Source organism: Somniosus microcephalus, chromosome 27, assembly GCF_052327205.1.
Source record: "Somniosus microcephalus isolate GS21.2 chromosome 27, FLI_Smic_1.0, whole genome shotgun sequence".
NCBI lineage: Eukaryota > Metazoa > Chordata > Chondrichthyes > Squaliformes > Somniosidae > Somniosus > Somniosus microcephalus.
The window spans coordinates 47850206-47868887 of record NC_141013.1 but is presented as its reverse complement, the minus strand read 5'-3'; the positions used below and the strand labels follow the sequence as shown (position 1 = coordinate 47868887).

The following is an 18682-nucleotide window of genomic DNA, read 5'->3' as shown; positions in this document are numbered from 1 at the left end:
GGGTGGTGGAGGCAGACTCAATCATGGCTTTCAAAAGGGAGTTGGATAAGTACCTGAAGGAAAAAAATTTGCAGGGCTCCGGGGAAAGGGCGGGTGCTCTTGCAGAGAGCCGGCACGGGCTCGATGGGCTGAATGGCCTCCTTCTGTGCTGTAACCATTCTATGATTCCATAATCCCACTGCCCCGCTCTCTCCCCATAGCCCTGTATATTCCTCTTCTTGAAATAATTATCTAATTTTCTCTTAAAAGATGCAATGCTCTCTGCCTCACCCACTCCCTGTGGCAAAGCATTCCATAACCCAACTATACTCTGTGTAAAGACATTTTCTTTAATCTCCTCACTCTCCGAGTGATCATTTTCGATGGTGCCTCCAGTTTTGGCGCTGCTGGTGCTTGGGTCGATTTTGTCGGCCGGTTAAACCTGATGGAATTCAGTTGTAATATCATTCGGTCGTCCAGATCAAATCTTTCCAAAACCCACCCGGAAAGATTTGAACAACTTTTGGCCTGAGAGTCAAGCCTGCCTTACCTCACTGATTTGTGGAGTAGAGCATCTGGGTAAATTCAGCAGAGTTTTCAGAGGCTCCAAAAGTGGAAAATGGAGCGGAATAACCTGTACTTGTAATGGGCTCAACACAGAGATAATGTCCACACCTTGTTTGGTGCCGTGGCTTATTGCTCTAAACCCTTTGTTCAACACTGTGCTGTCCCATTTATTTTCAGACGAGGTGGTGATGTCATTGTTATTGGGCTAGACAACCAGTCGGGCTGCCAGCAAGGCAGGGTGATGGCAGTGCTGAAGACAGAATCAGTGACTAATGACAGGTAAGTGTGTGAAAAGTGAATGGAAAGCCCATGACAAGCCCCAGTCCTGAGCCCTTGCCCAACTAGTGACACAAACCATTACATAATAGGGACAGGCTGTTGGAGACAAGTTATGCAGACAGAGCATTTACTCAGTGTTTAAACTCAGCTGAGATGTGTTTTAGTTCAATATCTGCCATAATACTGAATTAAATTGATAATTTAATCAGATTATTAAAATCATTACTTTCTGAAGTATATCCTAGTTACTGCAGAACCTCTTTAAACACATCCTCACGGTGTGATGCAGGTATTGAATTGTAGAGACGATACTTGTTCAGATTTATTCCTGTTCAGAAGCTGATCCTTTGATATTTCTGTTGAATATTGTAACTGCTTTTCTAAACTAGAAGTTTTTACAGATTTGCGAATATCGGCTGAGGATCCCGATGCTGCGAGATCTCCTGTGGCTCCAGGGTGGCCGGAGCTGGAAATGTGTTTGGGAACTCGTCCTGCTGGGTCCCGCCCCTGTGTTACACAGGGCAATCCCACAGGTGGCAAATGGCCCTGCCCATATAATGGCAGTTACATGCAAATCACATGCTAATGAGGGGCACGCGGCCTCCACTGTGCTGGACCCTGGGGCCACCTGGCATCCCCCAGTGTCCCGATGTGGCCGGAGGAGGCCCTGGGTTCCCCGATGTCCAGATGGAGCTGGAGGAGGCCCTGGGTTCCCCCAGTGTCCAGATGGAGCTGGAGGAGGCCCTGGGTTCCCCGATGTCCAGATGTGGCCGGAGGAGGCCCTTGGTTCCCCGATGTCCAGATGTGGCTGGAGGAGGCCCTGGATTCCCCGATGTCCAGATGGAGCTGGAGGCGGCCCTGCCATCCCCCAGTGTCCAGATGTGGCCAGAGGAGACCCTGGTGTCCAGATGGAGCTGGAGGAGGCTCTGCCATCCCCCAGTGTCCAGATGTGGCCGGAGGAGACCCTGGTGTCCAGATGGAGCCTAATGGCGCAGAGAGGCCTATGCCAGCACTCCCTCAGAGCACAGCTGTACACGGGCCCCACCAGTACTGATTTCTAAGGCAGTGGGCTGGCTGCCTCCCCCTCCTCTTGTGGCAGGCCATTGGGGGCGTTTCTCCCCCACCCCCCCAGACTGGTGCGACCCCCTGTGACCCACCTCCTGTAGGTTAATGACCTCGGGGCTGGCAATAGTACCAGGGTCAGGGGTTATCTCGGGAGGGGAGATGAGGTGCCTCAATTAAGATGGGAGAACTGGCTCGGAGACAGGAAGCAGAGGGTAATGGTTGATGGGTGTTTTTGTGACTGGAAGGCTGTTTCCAGTGGGGTTCCGCAGGGCTCAGTACTAGGTCCTTGCTTTTTGTGGTACATATCAATGATCTAGACTTGAATATAGTGGGTATGATTAAGAAGTTTGCAGATGATACTAAAATCGGCTGTGTGGTTGATACTGAAGAAGGAAGCTGTAGACTGCAGGAAGATATCAATAAATTGGTCAGGTGGGCAGAACAGTGGCAAATGGAATTCTATCCGGAGAAGTGTGAGGTAATGCATTTGGGGAGGGCTAACAAGGAAAGGGAATACACATTAAATGGTAGGACACTGAGTAGTGTAGAGGAACAAAGGGACCTTGGAGTGTGTGTCCACAGATCCCTGAAGGTAGCAGGCCAAGTAGATAAGGTGGTTAAGAAGGCATACGGAATGCTTGCCTTTATTAGCCGTGGCATAGAATACAAGAGCAGGGGGGTTATGCTTCAACTGTATAAAACACTAGTTAGGCCTCAGCTAGAGTACTGCGCGCAGTTCTGGTCACCACATTATAGGAAAGATGTGATTGCACTAGAGAGGTTACAGAGGAGATTTACAAGGATGTTGCCGGGAGTAGAGAATCTTAGCTATGAGGAAAGACTGGATAGGCTGGGTCTGTTTTCCTTGGAACAGAGGAGGCTGAGGGGAGACCTTATTGAGGTGTATAAAATTATGAGGGGCCTAGATAGAGTGGATAGAAAGGACCTATTTCCCTTAGCAGAGGGGTCAAAGACCAGGGGGCACAGATTTAAAGTAATTGGTGGAAGGTTTAGAGGGGATTTGAGGGGAAATTTCTTCACCCAGAGGGTTGTGGGGGTCTGGAACTCACTGCCTGAAAGGGTGGTAGAGGCAGGAACCCTAACCACATTTAAAAAGTACTTGGATGTGCACTTGGGATGCTGTAACCTGCAGGGCTACGGACCAAGAGCTGGGAAGTGGGATTAGGCTGGAGAGCTCTTTGTTGGCCGGCGCGGACACGATGGGCCGAGATGGCCTCCTTCCGTGCTGTAACTTTCTATGATTCTATGAGTAGGTAAGCCAAGCCCATCATGTTTTACCATCGCTCCCTATAACTTGTTCTGCATAGTCAGTTCTTAGAATGCAATCACTCCTGTGGCCAAACAGAAGCAGGTTGCTACAGTGATAAACCCACCTCAATTCAAACGCAGCTTCACATTTAGGCTGCAGAATAGGTTGCCCCTGATCTGCATGGAGCAGATTAATGATTTTCTGTGGCAAGAAACTGGAACATGAACAGCAGAGACATCACTTGATGTGACTTGTTTGTCAGCGCTGTAGTTTGGTGTTTTGTATTTCACTAGAAACACTGATACAGATTTAATTTCTTACCCCACCCTCTCCGACCTCCCCCTCCCCTACAGCACACTTGTAGAAGCCGCTGTTGTGGCAAAGGACACGGTGGTCTGCTGCTTTCGGAATGAGACCAGAGAGTGTTGCCTGTGTGTGTGGAGAGGCTGGGGATCCAGAGAATTCGAGCTCTTCTATCAGTCGTATGAAGAGTTGGGGAGAATGGAAGTCAGCATGCGCAGGCGGAGGTAGCCCAGTGGACGGGTAGCCCTGCGGGGCTGAGGAGGAAAGCTGAGGAACCGGCAATATTTCTATCAATGTGAAAACAAAAATAAATCAATAAATTGAGGATGCAAAATCAGATTGACAACAAAAATACTCAAAACTGACTCTCTGAACGTAACCCATGGAAGCATTAGCACAGCACAAAACACTGAGTGCAACTGGCCCGATCAACGAAAGCGACCGCTGGAGATCACTAGAAATGGCTGAAACTCACAGCAGTGGGAATCCATTCAGGTTTCAACTCGACCTGGAATTAGACACTTAAACCCTCACACCAGCTGGATTCCGATCCCGGTATCCATGCTCGGTGCTTCCATTTACAGTCAAATGTTTCTTCCCTTCTTGAAAGTGTAAATCCACATACGGTGTCTGTAAAGAGTTTCAATGGAAAGAATGTATTTATTGTCCAATAAAAGTGACTAAAAAATGAATTGTCTGTGAGTGATGCAAGTCCTGAATCTGTGAGAGAGTCAATTGCAGCATTCTGAAACCTCACCGCCAACGATCTGTTCATACATTCCTCTTAAATGAACTGACTGTATTATCTGATAGTGCAGGCAAATCATCTCAGGCTAAACAACAACTTGTATTTATATAGCGCCTTTAATGTAGTAAAACGTCCCAAGGCGCTGCACAGGAGTACTTTAAGACAAAAAAAAATTGACACCGATCCACATATAGGTAAATTAGGGCATAAGAATATAAAAAATAGCCTGCTCCGCCATTCAATAAGATCATGGCTGATCTTGAGCTCAAAGCCACTTCACTGCCCGCTCCCCTTAACCCTTCACTCCCTAATCTTGCAAAAATCTGTCTATCTCCGCCTTAAATGTATTCAATGACCCAGCCTCCACAGCTCTCTGGGGCAGAGAATTCCACAGATTTATGACCCTCCTCATCCTCATCTCAGTTCTAAAAGGGCGACCCTTTATTCTAAAACTGTGGCCCCGCATTCTAGATTTCCTCATGAGGGGAAACATCTTCTCTGCATCTACCTTGTCGTGCCCCCTCAGTATCATATGTTTCAATAAGATCACCTCTCATTCTTCTAAATTCCAATGAGTATAGGCCCAGCCTGCTCAACCTTTCCTCATAAGTCAACCCCCTCATCTCTGGAATTAACCTAGTGAATCATCTCTGAACTGCCTCCAATGCAAGTATATCCTTCCTTAAATAAGGAGACCAAAACTGTACGCAGTACTCCAGGTGTGGTCTCACCAATACCCTGTACAGTTGTAGCAGGACTTCCCTGCTTTTATACTCCAACCCCTTTGAAATAAAGGCCAACATTCTATTTGCCTTTTTGATTACTCGCTGTACCTGCATGCTAACTTTTTGTGTTTCATGCACAAGGACCCCCAGGTCCCTCTGAACTGTAGCATTTTGTAATCTCTCTCTATTTAAATAATAATTTGCTTTTTTATTTTTCCTGCCAAAGTGAATAACCTCGCACTTTCCCACATTATACTCCATCTGCCAAATGTTTGCCCACTCACTTAGCCTGTCTATATCCCTTTGCAGGTTCTTTGAGTCCTCTGCACAACTTGCTTTCCCACCCATCTTTGTATCATCTGCAAACATGGCTACATTACATAGAAACATAGAAGATAGGAGCAGGAGTAGGCCATTCGGCCCTTCACACACAGAAACACAGAAACCCCACAGTGCAGATAGAGGCCATTTAGGCCCATCGAGCCTGCACCGACACATATCCCACCCGATCCCCATAACCCCTACACCAACACATATCCCAGTAACCCCACGTATTTAATCCCCGTAACACTAAGGGTCAATTTATCATAGCCAATCAACCTAACCTGCACATCTTTGGACTGTGGGAGGAAACCGGAGCACCCTGAGAAAACCCACGCAAACACGGGGAGAATGTGCAAACTCCACACAGACAGTCACCCGAGGCCGGATTCGAACCCGGGTCCCTGGCGCTGTGAGGCAACAGTGCTAACCACTATGCCACCGTGCTGTCTTCGAGCCTGCTCCGCCATTCAATGAGATCATGGCTGATCATCCAAATTCAGTACCCTGTCCCTGCCTTCTCCCCATATCCCTTGATCCCTTTAGCCTTAAGAAATATATCCAACTCCTTTTTGAATATATTTAATGAACTGGCCTCCACTGCCCTCTGTGGCAGAGAATTCCACAGGTTCACCACTCTATGGGTGAAGAAATTCCTCCTCATTTCAGTCCTAAATGGCTTACCCCTTATCCTTAGACTATGACCCCTGGTTCTGGACTCCCCGGCCATCATAAACATCCTTCCTGCATCTAGTCTGTCCAGGCCTGACAGAATTTTATAGGTTTCGATGAGATCCCCTCTCAATCTTCTAAACTCCAGTGAGTATAAGCCCAATCGACACAATCTCTCCTCATACGTCATTCCTGCCATCCCAGGTATCAGCCTGGTGAATCTTCGCTGTACTCCTTCCATGGCAAGAACGTCCTTCCTCAGGTAAGGCGACCAAAACTGCACACAATACTCAAGGTGCGGTCTCACCAAGGCCCTGTACAACTGCAGCAAGACATCCTTGTTCCTGTACTCGAACCCTTTTGCTACGAAGGCCAACATACCATTTGCCTTCTCAACCGCCTGCTGCACCTGCATGCTTACCTTCAGCGACTGGTGCACAAGAACACCCAGGTCTCTTTGCACTTCCCCTTCTCCCAATCTATTGCCATTCAAATAATAATCTGCCTTCCTGTTTTTGCCACCGAAGTGGATAACCTCACATTTATCCACATTATAGTGCATTTGCCATGTTTCTGCCCAATCACCCAATCTGTCCAAATCGTACTGGAGTTTCTCGACATCCTCCTCACAGCTTACCCTCCCACCCAGCTTTGTGTTGTCTGCAAATTTGGAGATATTACATCCAATTCCCTCGTCCAGATCATTAATATATATTGTGAACAGCTGGGGTCCTAGGACCGATCCTTGCGGTACCCCACTAGTCACTGCCTGCCACTCGGAAAACGACCCGTTTATTCCAACTCTCTGCCTTCTGTCCGCCAACCAGTTCTCTATCCAAGTCAATACCTTGCCCCCAATCCCATGTGCCTTAATTTTGCACGCTAATCTCTTATGTGGGACCTTATCGAAAGCCTTCTGAAAGTCCAAATACACCACATCCACTGGTTCTCCATTATCTATTTTACCAGTTACACCCTCAAAAAATTCCAGTAGATTAGTCAAGCATGATTTACCTTTTGTAAATCATGTCGACTTTGTCCGATCCTGTCACTGCTTACCAAGTGCTCTGCTATTACATCTTTTATAATAGATTCTAGCATTTTCCCTGCTTTTTCTCTACCACCTTTTTTGAATAGTGGGGTAACATTAGCTACCCTCCAATCCATGGGTACTGTTCCAGAGTCTATCGAGTTCTGGAAGATGAAGAACACTCGGTCCCTTCATCCAAGTCATTAATGAAAATTGTAAATAGTTGAGGCCCGATCCCTGTGGCATCCCAGTAGTTACCATTTGCCAACCGGAAAAAGACCCATCTGCTTTCTGTTAGTTAGCCAATTCTCTATCCATACTAATATATTACCCCAAATTCCGTGAGCTCTTATCTTATGCAGTAACCTTTTATGTGGCACCTTATCGAATGCCTTCTGGAAATCCAAATACACCACATCCACTGGTTCACCTTTGTCCACCCTGCTCGTTACCTCCTCAAAGAATTCCAGCAAGTTTGTTAAACATGATTTCCCTTTCATAAAACCATGCTGACTCTGCTTGACTTCATTATGATTTTCCAAATGCCCTGCTATTGCTTCCTTAATGAAGGACTCCAGCACTTTCCCAATGACAGGTGACCTGTTTGGTCAAAGAGGTAGGTTTTAAGGAGCGTCTTCAAGGAGGAGAGAGAGGTAGCGAGGCGGAGAGGTTTTGGCAGGGAATTCCAGAGCTTAGGGCCCAGGCAACAGAAGGCATGGCCACCAAAGGTTGAGCGATTATAATCAGGGATGCTCGAGGGCAGAATTAGAGGAGCGCAGATATCTCGGGGGGGGGGGGCTGAAGGAGATTACAGAGATAGGAAGGGGCGAGGCCATGGCGGGATTTGAAAACAAGGATGAGAATTTTGAAATCAAGGGGCTGCTTAACTGGGAGCCACTGTAGGTCAGCGAGCACAGGGGTGATGGGCGAACGGGACTTGGTGTGGGTTAGGACACAGGCAGCCGAGTTTTGGATGACCTCAAGCTTACATAGGGTGGAATGTGGGAGGCCAGCCAGGAGTGCGTTGGAATAGTCAAGTCTAGAGGTAACAAAGGCGCAGATGTGGGTTTCAGCAGTGGATGAGCTGAGGCAGGGGCGGAGACGGGCGATGTTACGGAGGTGGAAGTAGGCGGTCTTAGTTATGCTGTGGATATGTGGTCGGAAGCTCATTTCAGGGTCAAATATGACACCAAGGTTGCGAACAGTGTGGTTCAGCCTCAGACAGATGTTAGGGAGAGGGATGGAGTCAGTGGCTCGGGAATGGAGTTTGTGGCAGGGACCGAAAACAATGGCCCAGAAATTAGGTTCGGGGGGTTGCCACACGTGCAAGCCCCCGATGTGCACTCACCTGGCGCGCCGACATCTGAAGCCTGGGCCTGCTTGGAATTCCTGTCACTGGCCCGGTTCAGATGTCAGCGCGATGTGCTTGCCTGATCCAGCAGCGTAGTTAGTGCGATATGCCGGCTGGGATCAGGTGAGCACTGTGCAGCCAATCAGGGGAGGGGAAACTTCATTCATGAGTTTGATAGTAAGAACTGTCAAACTCATGAAAAGTACGGGCGCCCAAAAGACTAGTTTAACTTTAAATAAAATTTTTAAAAACATCCCAATAATTAAATAAACTATAAATAACTTTAAAAAACTATTTTAAACAATTAATCACATTTTTGAAAAAAATAATTTTTTTTAAAATCGGGTCTAAAACTACACTTACCTTACTGTAAAGTCCTTAAAAACAATAAAGCTGTGGAAAAAATGTTATAATTTTAAGTAATAGACCACTTACCTTAAAGAATGAAGTCTTTACGTCTCCTTTTTACATTTGTAAAAAGGAGAGGCCCTTACACACGCGCAAACCTGTGGAAAAAAAGGAATTTCAGCACGCACGCGCAGACTCCTGCGCGCATGCGTTCGTCCTCTGAACCCCTTGGTTCAGAAGACGGGAAATGCCGGTTTCCCGCGCATGCGCTGTGCATGCTGAAATCCGGCACTTCCAACGGGCCCACGCGTGAGTACCCCGTCCGTACTCACGCGTTGGGACTGGAATTACTGGCCCATTGGCTTCAGTTTTCCCAATATTTAATTGGAGAAAATTTTTGCTCATCCAGTACTGTATGTCGGACAAGCAGTCTGACAATTTATACACTGTCGAGGTGTCGAGAGAAGTAGTGAGGTAGAGCCAGGTGTCGTCAGCGTACATGTGGAAACTGACGCTGTGTTTTCGGATGATGTCTCCAAGGGGCAAAATGTAGATGAGAAATAGGAGGGGCCAAGGATAGATTCTTGGGGGACACCAGAGGTAACGATGCGGGAGTGGGAAGAGAAGCCGTTGCAGGTGATTCTCTGGTTACGATTAGATAGATAAGAATGGAACCAGGCGAGTGCAGCCCCACCCAGCTGGACGACGGTGGAGAGGCGTTGGAGAAGGATGAAGTGGTCAATCATGTCAAAGGCTGCAGACAAGTCAAGAAGGACGAGAAGGGATAGTTTACCACAGTCACAGTCACAAGGGAGGTCATTTGTGACTTTGATGAGAGCCATTTCAGTACTGTGGCAAGGGCGGAAACCTGATTGGAGGGATTCAAACATGGAATTCCGGGAAAGATGGGCATGGATTTGGGAGGCAATAACACATTCAAGGACTTTGGAGAGGAAAGGGAGGTTGGAGATGGGGTGGTAGTTTGCAAGGATGGAGGGATCAAGGTTTGTTTTTTTTTAGGAGAGGGGTGATGATGGCAGATTTGAGGGAGAGGGGGACAGTACCTGAGGAGAGAGATCCATTAACAATGTCAGCTAACATGGGAGCCAGAAAAGGAAGTTGGGTGGTCAGCAGCTGTTGGGAATAGGGTCGAGGGAACAGGAGGTGGGTCTCATGGACAAGATGAGCGCAGAGAGGTCATGAGGGGAGATCGGAGAGAAACTGGAGAAAGATGTGAGTTCAGGGCTAGGGCAGGGGGGAACCTTCGAGGAAGTTTGGCCCAGTGGGCTGGGGAAGGAAGGGATGTGGCAGAGGCAGCTGAACGGATGGTCTCAATCTTAAGAGACAAAGAAGTCCATGAGCTCCTCACACTTGTTATCGGAGGTGAGGGTGGAGGAGACAGGGGAGAGGGGTTTAAGAAGACAGTTGTCAGTAGAGAATAGGAGCCGGGGTTTATCTTTGCATTCCAGAATGATTCTGGAGTAGTGAGCAATTTTGGCAGACGAGAGCTGGGCCCGATAATGCTTTATTTGGTCCAGCCAGATCTGGCAGTGAATGGCTAAACCAGTTGTCCGCCATATCCGTTCGAGTCTGCGTCCCTTGGACTTAAGGGAGTGAAGATGAGAGCCGTACCAGGGGGAATGGCCAGGGTGAGAGAGAGTAATTGTTTTAATAGGGACTAGGGCATCAAAGGTGGTGGTGAGGGTGTGGTTGAGCAGATCGGTAGCTGCAGAAATGTCATGGTGAATGGAGGGCCAGAGGCCGGACAGTTGGGATTTCATAAGTGCAGTTGTAAGAGAGTTATTTCCAGGGGCAGACACAGAAGGAAGTAGGGTTGCGGGGGGTGGGGTGGAAGGGGGATGTGGGTGGAGAATGATACGAGGAGATGGTCAGAGATGGCCTTATCTGCAATTGACACGATGGGAGTAGCGAGGCCACGAGAGATGGCAAGTTTGAGGGGGTGGCCGTGAATATGGGTTGGGGAGTTTACCTGGAGGGAGAGATTAAGGGAGGATAGGAGGCTAGTGAACTCAGAGGAGAGAGAGCATGATGAATTGAGATGGAGGTTGAAATCACCAAGGATGAGAAGTCGTTCGGTGCAGAGGCTGAGGAAGGAGAACAATGAAGAGATCTCAGTAATAACATTTTTATGGTACTCGGGTGTGTGGTAGAGAACAAGAATTTAAATGAGAGGTGAGAAGGGTAGAATAAGGTGAGATGCTCAAAGGAGGAAAAAGTGCCGGAGGAGTAGGGGGACAGACCAAGGTGTAATTTGGTGATGAGAGCTACACTGTCACCATGGTGGTCTGAGCGGGGCAAGTGGTGGAAGGTATAGCCAAGTGGGGAGGCTTCATTTAAGGGTAAGGTGTCATCACCCCTCAACCAAGTTTCCGTCAGTGCCATGATATCGTGCAGTCATCCACGATAAGCTCATGGATGGCAAGGGCCTTGTTCGCAAGTGAACGGACATTCTGGAGGGAGATGCGGAGAGGGTCGGTGATGGCTGACCCACTGCCAGCGTCCACAGGGTCAGTGCTGGGGGAATGAGTTGGATGGGGATGAGATTGGCAAGATTTGACCCCAGTGGGCGTGCTGGACAGGAAGGTCAGCGAGAGAGTAGGATGGGACAGTTGGGGTTGCTGCTCGTAAGGTGGCAGCGACGAGTGCCTCGATGGGCCCTTCATAGGATGCCAAGAGAGACACAGAGGGAAGCTTTAGGCTTATCTAAGAGGGAGTCAAGCCAAGAGTAGGAAGGTCGAAGAATAATGAGGAATTGGGGTAGGGATTTGGGAGGGCAGAGTATCCGAGAGAGGAGCGATGAAAGGAGGCATGACGACAGGAGAGAGCAGGCAGGGTCCGGAGCGCATGTGAATGGACACAGGGAAAAGCTCAGGTTACATAGACCTGTTTAAATGTAATAATTAATGGAACACATATTTCTTGGTAGCAGGGAATAGGTTGGGGACAATAGTCGGGAGACCAGAGTCAGAGGTCCCATGGGAGGACAAGCCAACGTGAGCAGGATGGGGCCGGCATGGAGCATCGACGGACCGCTGTCCACAGCAGGCGAGTGAAGTCCAGAAGCTATTTGAAGGGTCGAGAGTTCGAGGATGGAGGTTGTTGCTGTAGGAATGAGAGTCGGGAGCGACGCAGAAAGATGATGGCGAAATTGACGCAAGTTGGAGGTCACCGTAGATCAAAGTGGCAGAGAACAATCAAATCCACAAACCAGTGACCAGCAAAGCTGAAACGAGTCACCGGACAGCAAGTGGAGCTGCTGCCTACAAGCCAGCAGAGCTGAAAAACCAGTCGAACCAGTTCAGCAGACACATTGCCGGAAATTTAAAGGTAAAAATCTGTTTACCTTTTCAGAGGTAACGACACAGCAGTTAAGTCTTACAGTGTAATCCAGTGCAGAAACGTAGTCTAGTGGCTGGATTTTGATACTGGGGTGAGCTGGGGTCGTGTAATCTGCATTTCGTGTAAGCCACCCGATTCTAAATCGATGTGGGAGATTGATGCGATTTTAACTTAATTGGCCAATTGAGTTCCAACGTGTGGGAACCCATGGCCAGTGAGTTTTTCCAGTCTGAAAGTCGCCTCCGATGACGTCATCATTGCTGCTGCATTTAAGGTCTGCAACAAGCCTTGCTTCTTCTGCAGACTGCCAACCTTTTGGCCTTTACAGTGAGAGGCACCTGCAGGAAGAATGGCCAGCCAGAGACCTAGGTCTGCACCCCGCTTCGATTACGTTGCCCTGCAGGCTTTAGTGGAGGGAGCAAGAGCAAATAAAGAGGTGCTCTTCCCTTCTTCAGGGAGGAAGAAGCCTCCCCAGCAAACCAAGGCTGTGTGGGTCCAGGTGGCAGAGGAGGTCAACTCATTATCAGTAACCCGCAGAACCTGGCTTCAGTGCAGGAAGAGATTTCATGACCTTCAGCGCACTGGAAAAGTGAGTATGAATTTCCCATCACCCTCAATCTGATCCCCATTGCCTCTCCTCACCAGCACTCAGCTTTAGCAATCTCTTCCTCCACATCCCACTTGACACTGACATCCATGCACCCATTCCCTCTCTCTCTATGGTCACATTCACCTAACTATTCGACTATGCAGCCCTCACACTTCCTATCACTGTGATGCTATGAAAACAACTGACAACACACAGGGAGGGCCCTTGGTCCTGCCACCTCACTCCATCTTTGTCTCCTTCTAAGCATCTATGCTATGGATTCTCTACACTCACTCCTTCATTCTCACTCAACCTCCACTTGTCTCCCTCATTGCAGGAAAAGAGAGCTCACAATAAGAGGGAAAGAGCGAGGACAGGAGGAAGGCCACCCTCAGTAGCCCACCTGACCCCCTGGGAGGAGGCGGTCCTGGAGATTGTGGGAGTGGAGGATGCGCAAGTGGGGGACGGACAGACGGGTGCATCACAGCAAGCTGGTGACAGAATAGTTTTCCATCTCTCTCATTGACATTGCATGAGTCGCTGATAATGATTCTGAAGCTCTAACAGATGGACTTATGATCATCTGCAACATGCAATGTGCATGTAACCTTGGCATCACATCTCTGACTCTTTCCTTTACTCCCCCACAGGACCATCGCAAGCACCCGTCCCCACTAGCCAGGAGGAAGAGCCTGAGCATCCAGACTCCTCAGAGGAAGCTGCAACCTCTGAGGGCGCAGCGTCAGCAGAATTCAGCGCACCCAGCACCAGCGCAGACACTCACAGCTCGGTGGAACCATCACGAGATAGAGTAGTGTTGTCACCTGGTGTATCACAGCTCACAAGTGAGCATCAGCAGATTGTGGAGACAGAGACAGCAGTGGAGAGTCATAGTCGGAGGGCGCAGGACTCTGCCAGCTCGGCTCAGCTGCATGTCGACCTTCAGCCTCTGGGTCCATCCATAAGATCAGCGGTGCTGGAACTCCAGGAACAGATGCAGGAGTCTCTGGCAGGTTTTGTCTCCAGGGTCGCTGCGAGTGTGGAGCGAATGGAGGAGTCCATTGCGAACATGAACAGAGCCATTGTGGAGTCATTGGCGCATGAACGCATCACCATGGAAAGGATGGCAACCTCCATGGAGGTGACAAGTCGCCAGAGTGCAGAAAACATGGTGAGTGTTCTGAATAGAATGACATCTCTGGAGGGGCGATGGTCATCTATTGAACAGAGAAACCAGACCATCATGGAAGTCCTTCTGAGTAGGACTGCCAGTGCAGATACGGATCCCGATGGCCCCCCTGATGTGCAGCAAGGTGCTCTCAAGCCACTTGCAAGCACTGAGGGGGACCTGACCCATGAGAGGGAAGTTGGTGGCAGACATCAAGGAAGTGGGGGCTCCTCTCCAAGTGCTCACACTTCCATGCCACTGCAGAGCCCTCGGTCAGAGCCCCACCAGAGTCCACACCCATCTGAGATCGGTGTCTCAACCCCTGCACAGCCGCAGGAGCAGCAGACTGTTGACGAGCCCTCACAGGCTCGCAACCCCAGAGGACACCCGCTAAAGGTGTCGAGACAGGAGCAGCAAGAAAGTGAGCAAGGGGCCTCCACATCTGCTGAAGCCACAGGGGAAGCACCACGTAGGAGCACGCGTAAAAGAAAGATACTGCACAAATAGTCACAAGGGTAGTCACTTAGGTGAAGTTTGATGTTTTATGTTAAAAAGCCATCAGATGATTACTGTAAATAAAAAATCTGATGGCTACTGCTATAGTTGTGGTGTTTGTCATTTCGCGAATGGGACATCCACATTGTGGGCTTAGGATTACTTGGTATATGCCTCAGTTGAAGAAGCGCTCAGTGAAGGTGGCGAGAGGGGTTTCAAAGGAGGTCACACTGGAGATGGGTGTCAGGCTCCAAACTTCCCCAGCTGTGGTTATGCCTTCTAAAAGTTCCCCCAGCCCTGAGACAACAAAGTTCTGCCACCTGCAAATGATGGCTGATCAATTTAATGGTGGAGCTGCAGCTACTAGTCAGCAATCCAATTGTGCTCCCGCCAGGTTTCACCATCGTGTTTCAGAACAGGTGTGCTTCACATCGGAAAAGGGTTACAATCACCAAGGCCTATCAAAATGGCATTATAGAGGCAATTTAGTGTTTGATAAGGGCCTTAACGGCCTATCCCGCCTCTTGGAGGTGGGGCTGAGACGGGACCAGTAGACACGATTTAATGAAAATTGCTTGGTGGCAGGATGGAGGCGGGGTTGGGCCCGCCCGCCTGCCCACCAGTTTTTGCAATTTTAACCCTCCACACGCCTCCAACTCGCCTCAACAGCCCGATGAAAATCGAGCCCTAGATGTCCGGAAAAGTCCAGGAGATCGGAAACTAATTTGACAAAAGACTTCAGCAGCTTAAGGCTTGAAGTGACTGAAAAACAGAGCAGCGCCACAGCCGCTGAGTCAAACCGTGTAGTCAGCGAGGCCTGTCCGCGAGGAACCCAGTGATAGAGGGCAAGTTTCAGCAGAGTTCTAGCAGTTGAAGGAGCTCAGTGAGAACAAAGACACGCCGGGCCGGGGGGCGGGCAGTGGACTCTGCAGGGGGAGCTTTAAACTTGTCGTTTGAATTTGTAGTTTGGGCTGAAATGCCTTCACTATCAGAGGCAGGGTATCAAGCAATGGAAGAGAGGAGATTGGGGGAAGAAAGGCAAAGGATGGCAATGGATGACCGCGGATAGAGTTGCAGAGAAGAGCAGCTCAGAAAGGAGCTGCCAGCCCAGGAGCCATCTTGTCCATACACTGAAATACTGGGGTAGAAATTGGGCCTCAATGGGTTAACATGGCAAATTTCGGGGAGCAGCGACCTCCACTGCAAGGATGCCTGAAAAACCTCGGACCCCAAATTGGTTTGGACGATTCCCTGGACGCCGCCGATAACAGGCAAAAGAAAGACATGGTGCCACAAGAGGGCAGCTGGGATACTGGGGGGTAGATTTTCCCGAACCTGTTGGGAAGAAGGCGGGACTTCCCCTTTCGGGTTTTTGACCCGCCTACTTCGACGTCCGGTCAATCCGCGCGATTTTCCCTTGATTGACCTTGTTGAGCCCGCCCAGCAGGCTCAGCAGGCCAATTAAGGGCCACCCGGCAACAGGTGACGTCACAGACAGAAATTTCATCTGTCAAAAGGTCTTGACAGATGAAATATCAGTGTTTCACAGCTGTTTGAAGCTGTCAAACACTGACACTCTGAGTTCTACCATGAGTCCTTCTGCACAGACTCAGTTAGAACTCTCAGCAGCACTCAAAGCTGAAGGCTGTCACTTTTCACAGATCGCAGCCGTTCAGCTTTAGGTTCCGGCTGAGTGATACGCTCCTGACGGCTACAGGAAGAAAGGCTGTTAAGGTAAGTACAGGTAAGTAAAAGTTCTTTACACACTTTAGACACACCAAACACACTTACCTTTACACTTATGCACCCATCACTCACCTGAGCACCGACATCGCGACCCCTCCAACTCCTTCAACCCGACGGCCCGCCTGCTCTAACCTGGCGTGGTTTGGAGCCGCCGGGAATCCCACACGACACCCCTCAAAATAGGGATTAGGCTAAAAACTGCCTGTTAACTACCTGTTAACAGGCAGTTTATTGGCACTAATCCCTTCCCGCCTGGTTTCGGCGGGTCCCAGTGCGGGACGGGTACCCGCCACCCCTGAAACTTACGTGGGGCAGGGTTTTGGGCGGGATGGTGTCGGGATCTTTCCCCCGCCCCACACGCCTGAAACCCCGCCTGGCAGCTCCATGAAAATCTAGCCCTGGGTGTCTGCTCAGTCAGCTGACCTCAGCTGGGATGGTGATAGGGAACTCACAATTGGAATAGCTGAGCCTGACCAAAGGACAGGTTTCAAACCTGATTGCTATCAGTCATCCCTTCTCAGTGAGTCTCAACAGATGGCACTCCCAGTGCATACTGAGGGAGAGCTGCACTGTCGGAGGGGCAGTACTGAGGGAGTGCTGTACTGTCGGAGGGGCAGTACAGAGGGAGTGCCACACTGTAGGAGGGACAGTACTGAGGGAGCGCCGCACTGTCGGAGGGGCAGTACTGAGGGAGTGCCGCACTGTCGGAGGGGCAGTACTGAGGGAGCGCCGCACTGTCGGAGGGGCAGCACTGAGGGCTTGCTGCAATGTTGATGGGGCAGTACTGAGCGAGTGCTACACTTTCAGAGGGGCAGTACGGAGGGAGTGCTGCACTGTCGGAGGGGCAGTACTGAGGGAGCACCACACTGTCAGAGGGGCAGTACGGAGGGAATGCTGCACTGTCAGAACGGCAGTACTGAGGGAGTGTTGCATTATCGGAGGGTCAGTCCTGAGTGAGCGCTGAACTGTCAGAGGTTAAGTACTGAGGTAGCGCTGCACCGTCAGAGGGGCAGTACTGAGGGTGCACTGCACTGTCGGAGGGGCAGTACTGAGGGAGTGCTGCCCTGTCGGCGGGGCAGTACTTAAGGAACGCAGTACTGTCGGAGGGGCAGTGCCGAGGGAGTGCTGCACTGTTGGAAGAAGGGTATTGAGGGAGCACCGCACTATCAGAAGGACAGTACTGAGGGAATGCTGCACTGTTGGAGGGGCAGTACTGAGGGAACGCTGCACTGTCGGAGAGTCAGAACTGAGGGAACGCTGCACTGTCAGAGGGACGGTACTGAGGGAGCGCTGCACTGTCGGAGGTTCAGTACTGAGGGAGTGCTGCACCATTGGAGGGGCAGTACTGAGGGTGCACTGCACTGTCGGAGGAGCAGCACAGAGGGAAGGCTGCACTGTCGGAGGGGAAGTACTGAGGGAGCACTATACTATCGGAGGGGCAGCACTGAGGGCTTGCTGCGATGTTGAAGGGGCAGTACGGAGGGAGTGCTGCACTGTCGGAGGTGCAGTACTAAGGGAGTGCAGCAGTGTCAGAGGGGCAGTACGGAGGGAACGCCGCACTGTCAGATGAGCAGTACGGAAGGAGCACCGCACCATCGGAGGGGCAGTACTGAGGGTGCACTGCACTGTCGGAGGGGCAGCACTGAAGGAGCGCTACACTGTCAGAGAGGCAATACTGAGGGCTTGCTGCGATGTTGGAGGGGCAGTACTGAGAGAGCGCTGCACCGTCAGAGGGGCAGTACTGAGGGAACGGTGTACCGTTGGAGGTGCTGTGCTGAGTGTGCACTGCACTGTCGGAGGGTAAGTACCGAGGGAGCGCTGCCCTGTCGGCGGGGCAGTACTGAAGGAACGCTGTACTGTCGGAGAGGCAGTGCCGAGGGAGCGCTGCACTGTTGGAAGAAGGGTATTGAGGGAGCACCTCACTGTCAGAAGGACAGTATTGAGGGAGTGCTGCATTGTTGAAGGGGCAGCACTGAGGGAGCGCTGTACTGTCGGAGGGTCATACTGAGGGAGCGCTGTACTGTCATGGGTGATATTGAGGGATTGCTGCACTGTAGGAGGGGCAGTACTGAGGGAGTGCTACACTGTCAGAGGGGCAGTACCGAGGGAGTGTTACATTAATGGGGGGCAGTACTGAGGGAGCGCTGTACTGTTGGACGGTCAGAACTGAGGGAACGCTGCACTGTCGGAGGGGCACTACTGAGGGAACGCTGCACTGTCGTAGGGTCAGTACTGAGGGAACGCTGCACTATCGGAGGGGCAGTACTGAGGGAGCGCTGCACTGTCGAAGGGGCAGTACTGAGGGAACGCTGCACTGTCGGAGGGTCAGTACTGAGGGAGCGCTGCACTATCGGAGGGGCAGTACTGAGGGAGCGCTGCACGATCGGAGGGTCAGTACTGAGGGAACGCTGCACTGTCGGAGGGTCATTACTGAGGGAGCACTGCACTATCAGAGGGGCAGTACTGAGGGAGCGCTGCACTGTCGGAGGGTCATTACTGAGGGAGCACTGCACTGTCAGAGGGTCAGTACTGAAGGAGCACTACACTATCGGAGGGGCAGTACTGAGGGAGCGCTACACAGTCGGAGGGGCAATACTGAGGGAGTGCTACACTGTCAGAGGGGCAGTACCGAGGGAGTCCTAGATTATCGGGGGGGCAGTACTGAG

General features: G+C 50.6%; 1 protein-coding gene across 1 annotated transcript in view; it reads left to right on the top strand.

Moving 5' to 3' along the window:
* The window catches only part of lrrk1 (leucine-rich repeat kinase 1), a 404527-nt gene extending 400372 nt beyond the window's left edge, over window positions 1-4155 (top strand). The window contains 2 exon segments of the mRNA XM_085968973.1: window positions 724-825; window positions 3514-4155. Coding sequence (XP_085825099.1) covers window positions 724-825; window positions 3514-3691 — 280 coding nt within the window. The 3' untranslated portion in view covers window positions 3692-4155.
* Window positions 4156-18682: the final 14527 nt, after the last annotated feature.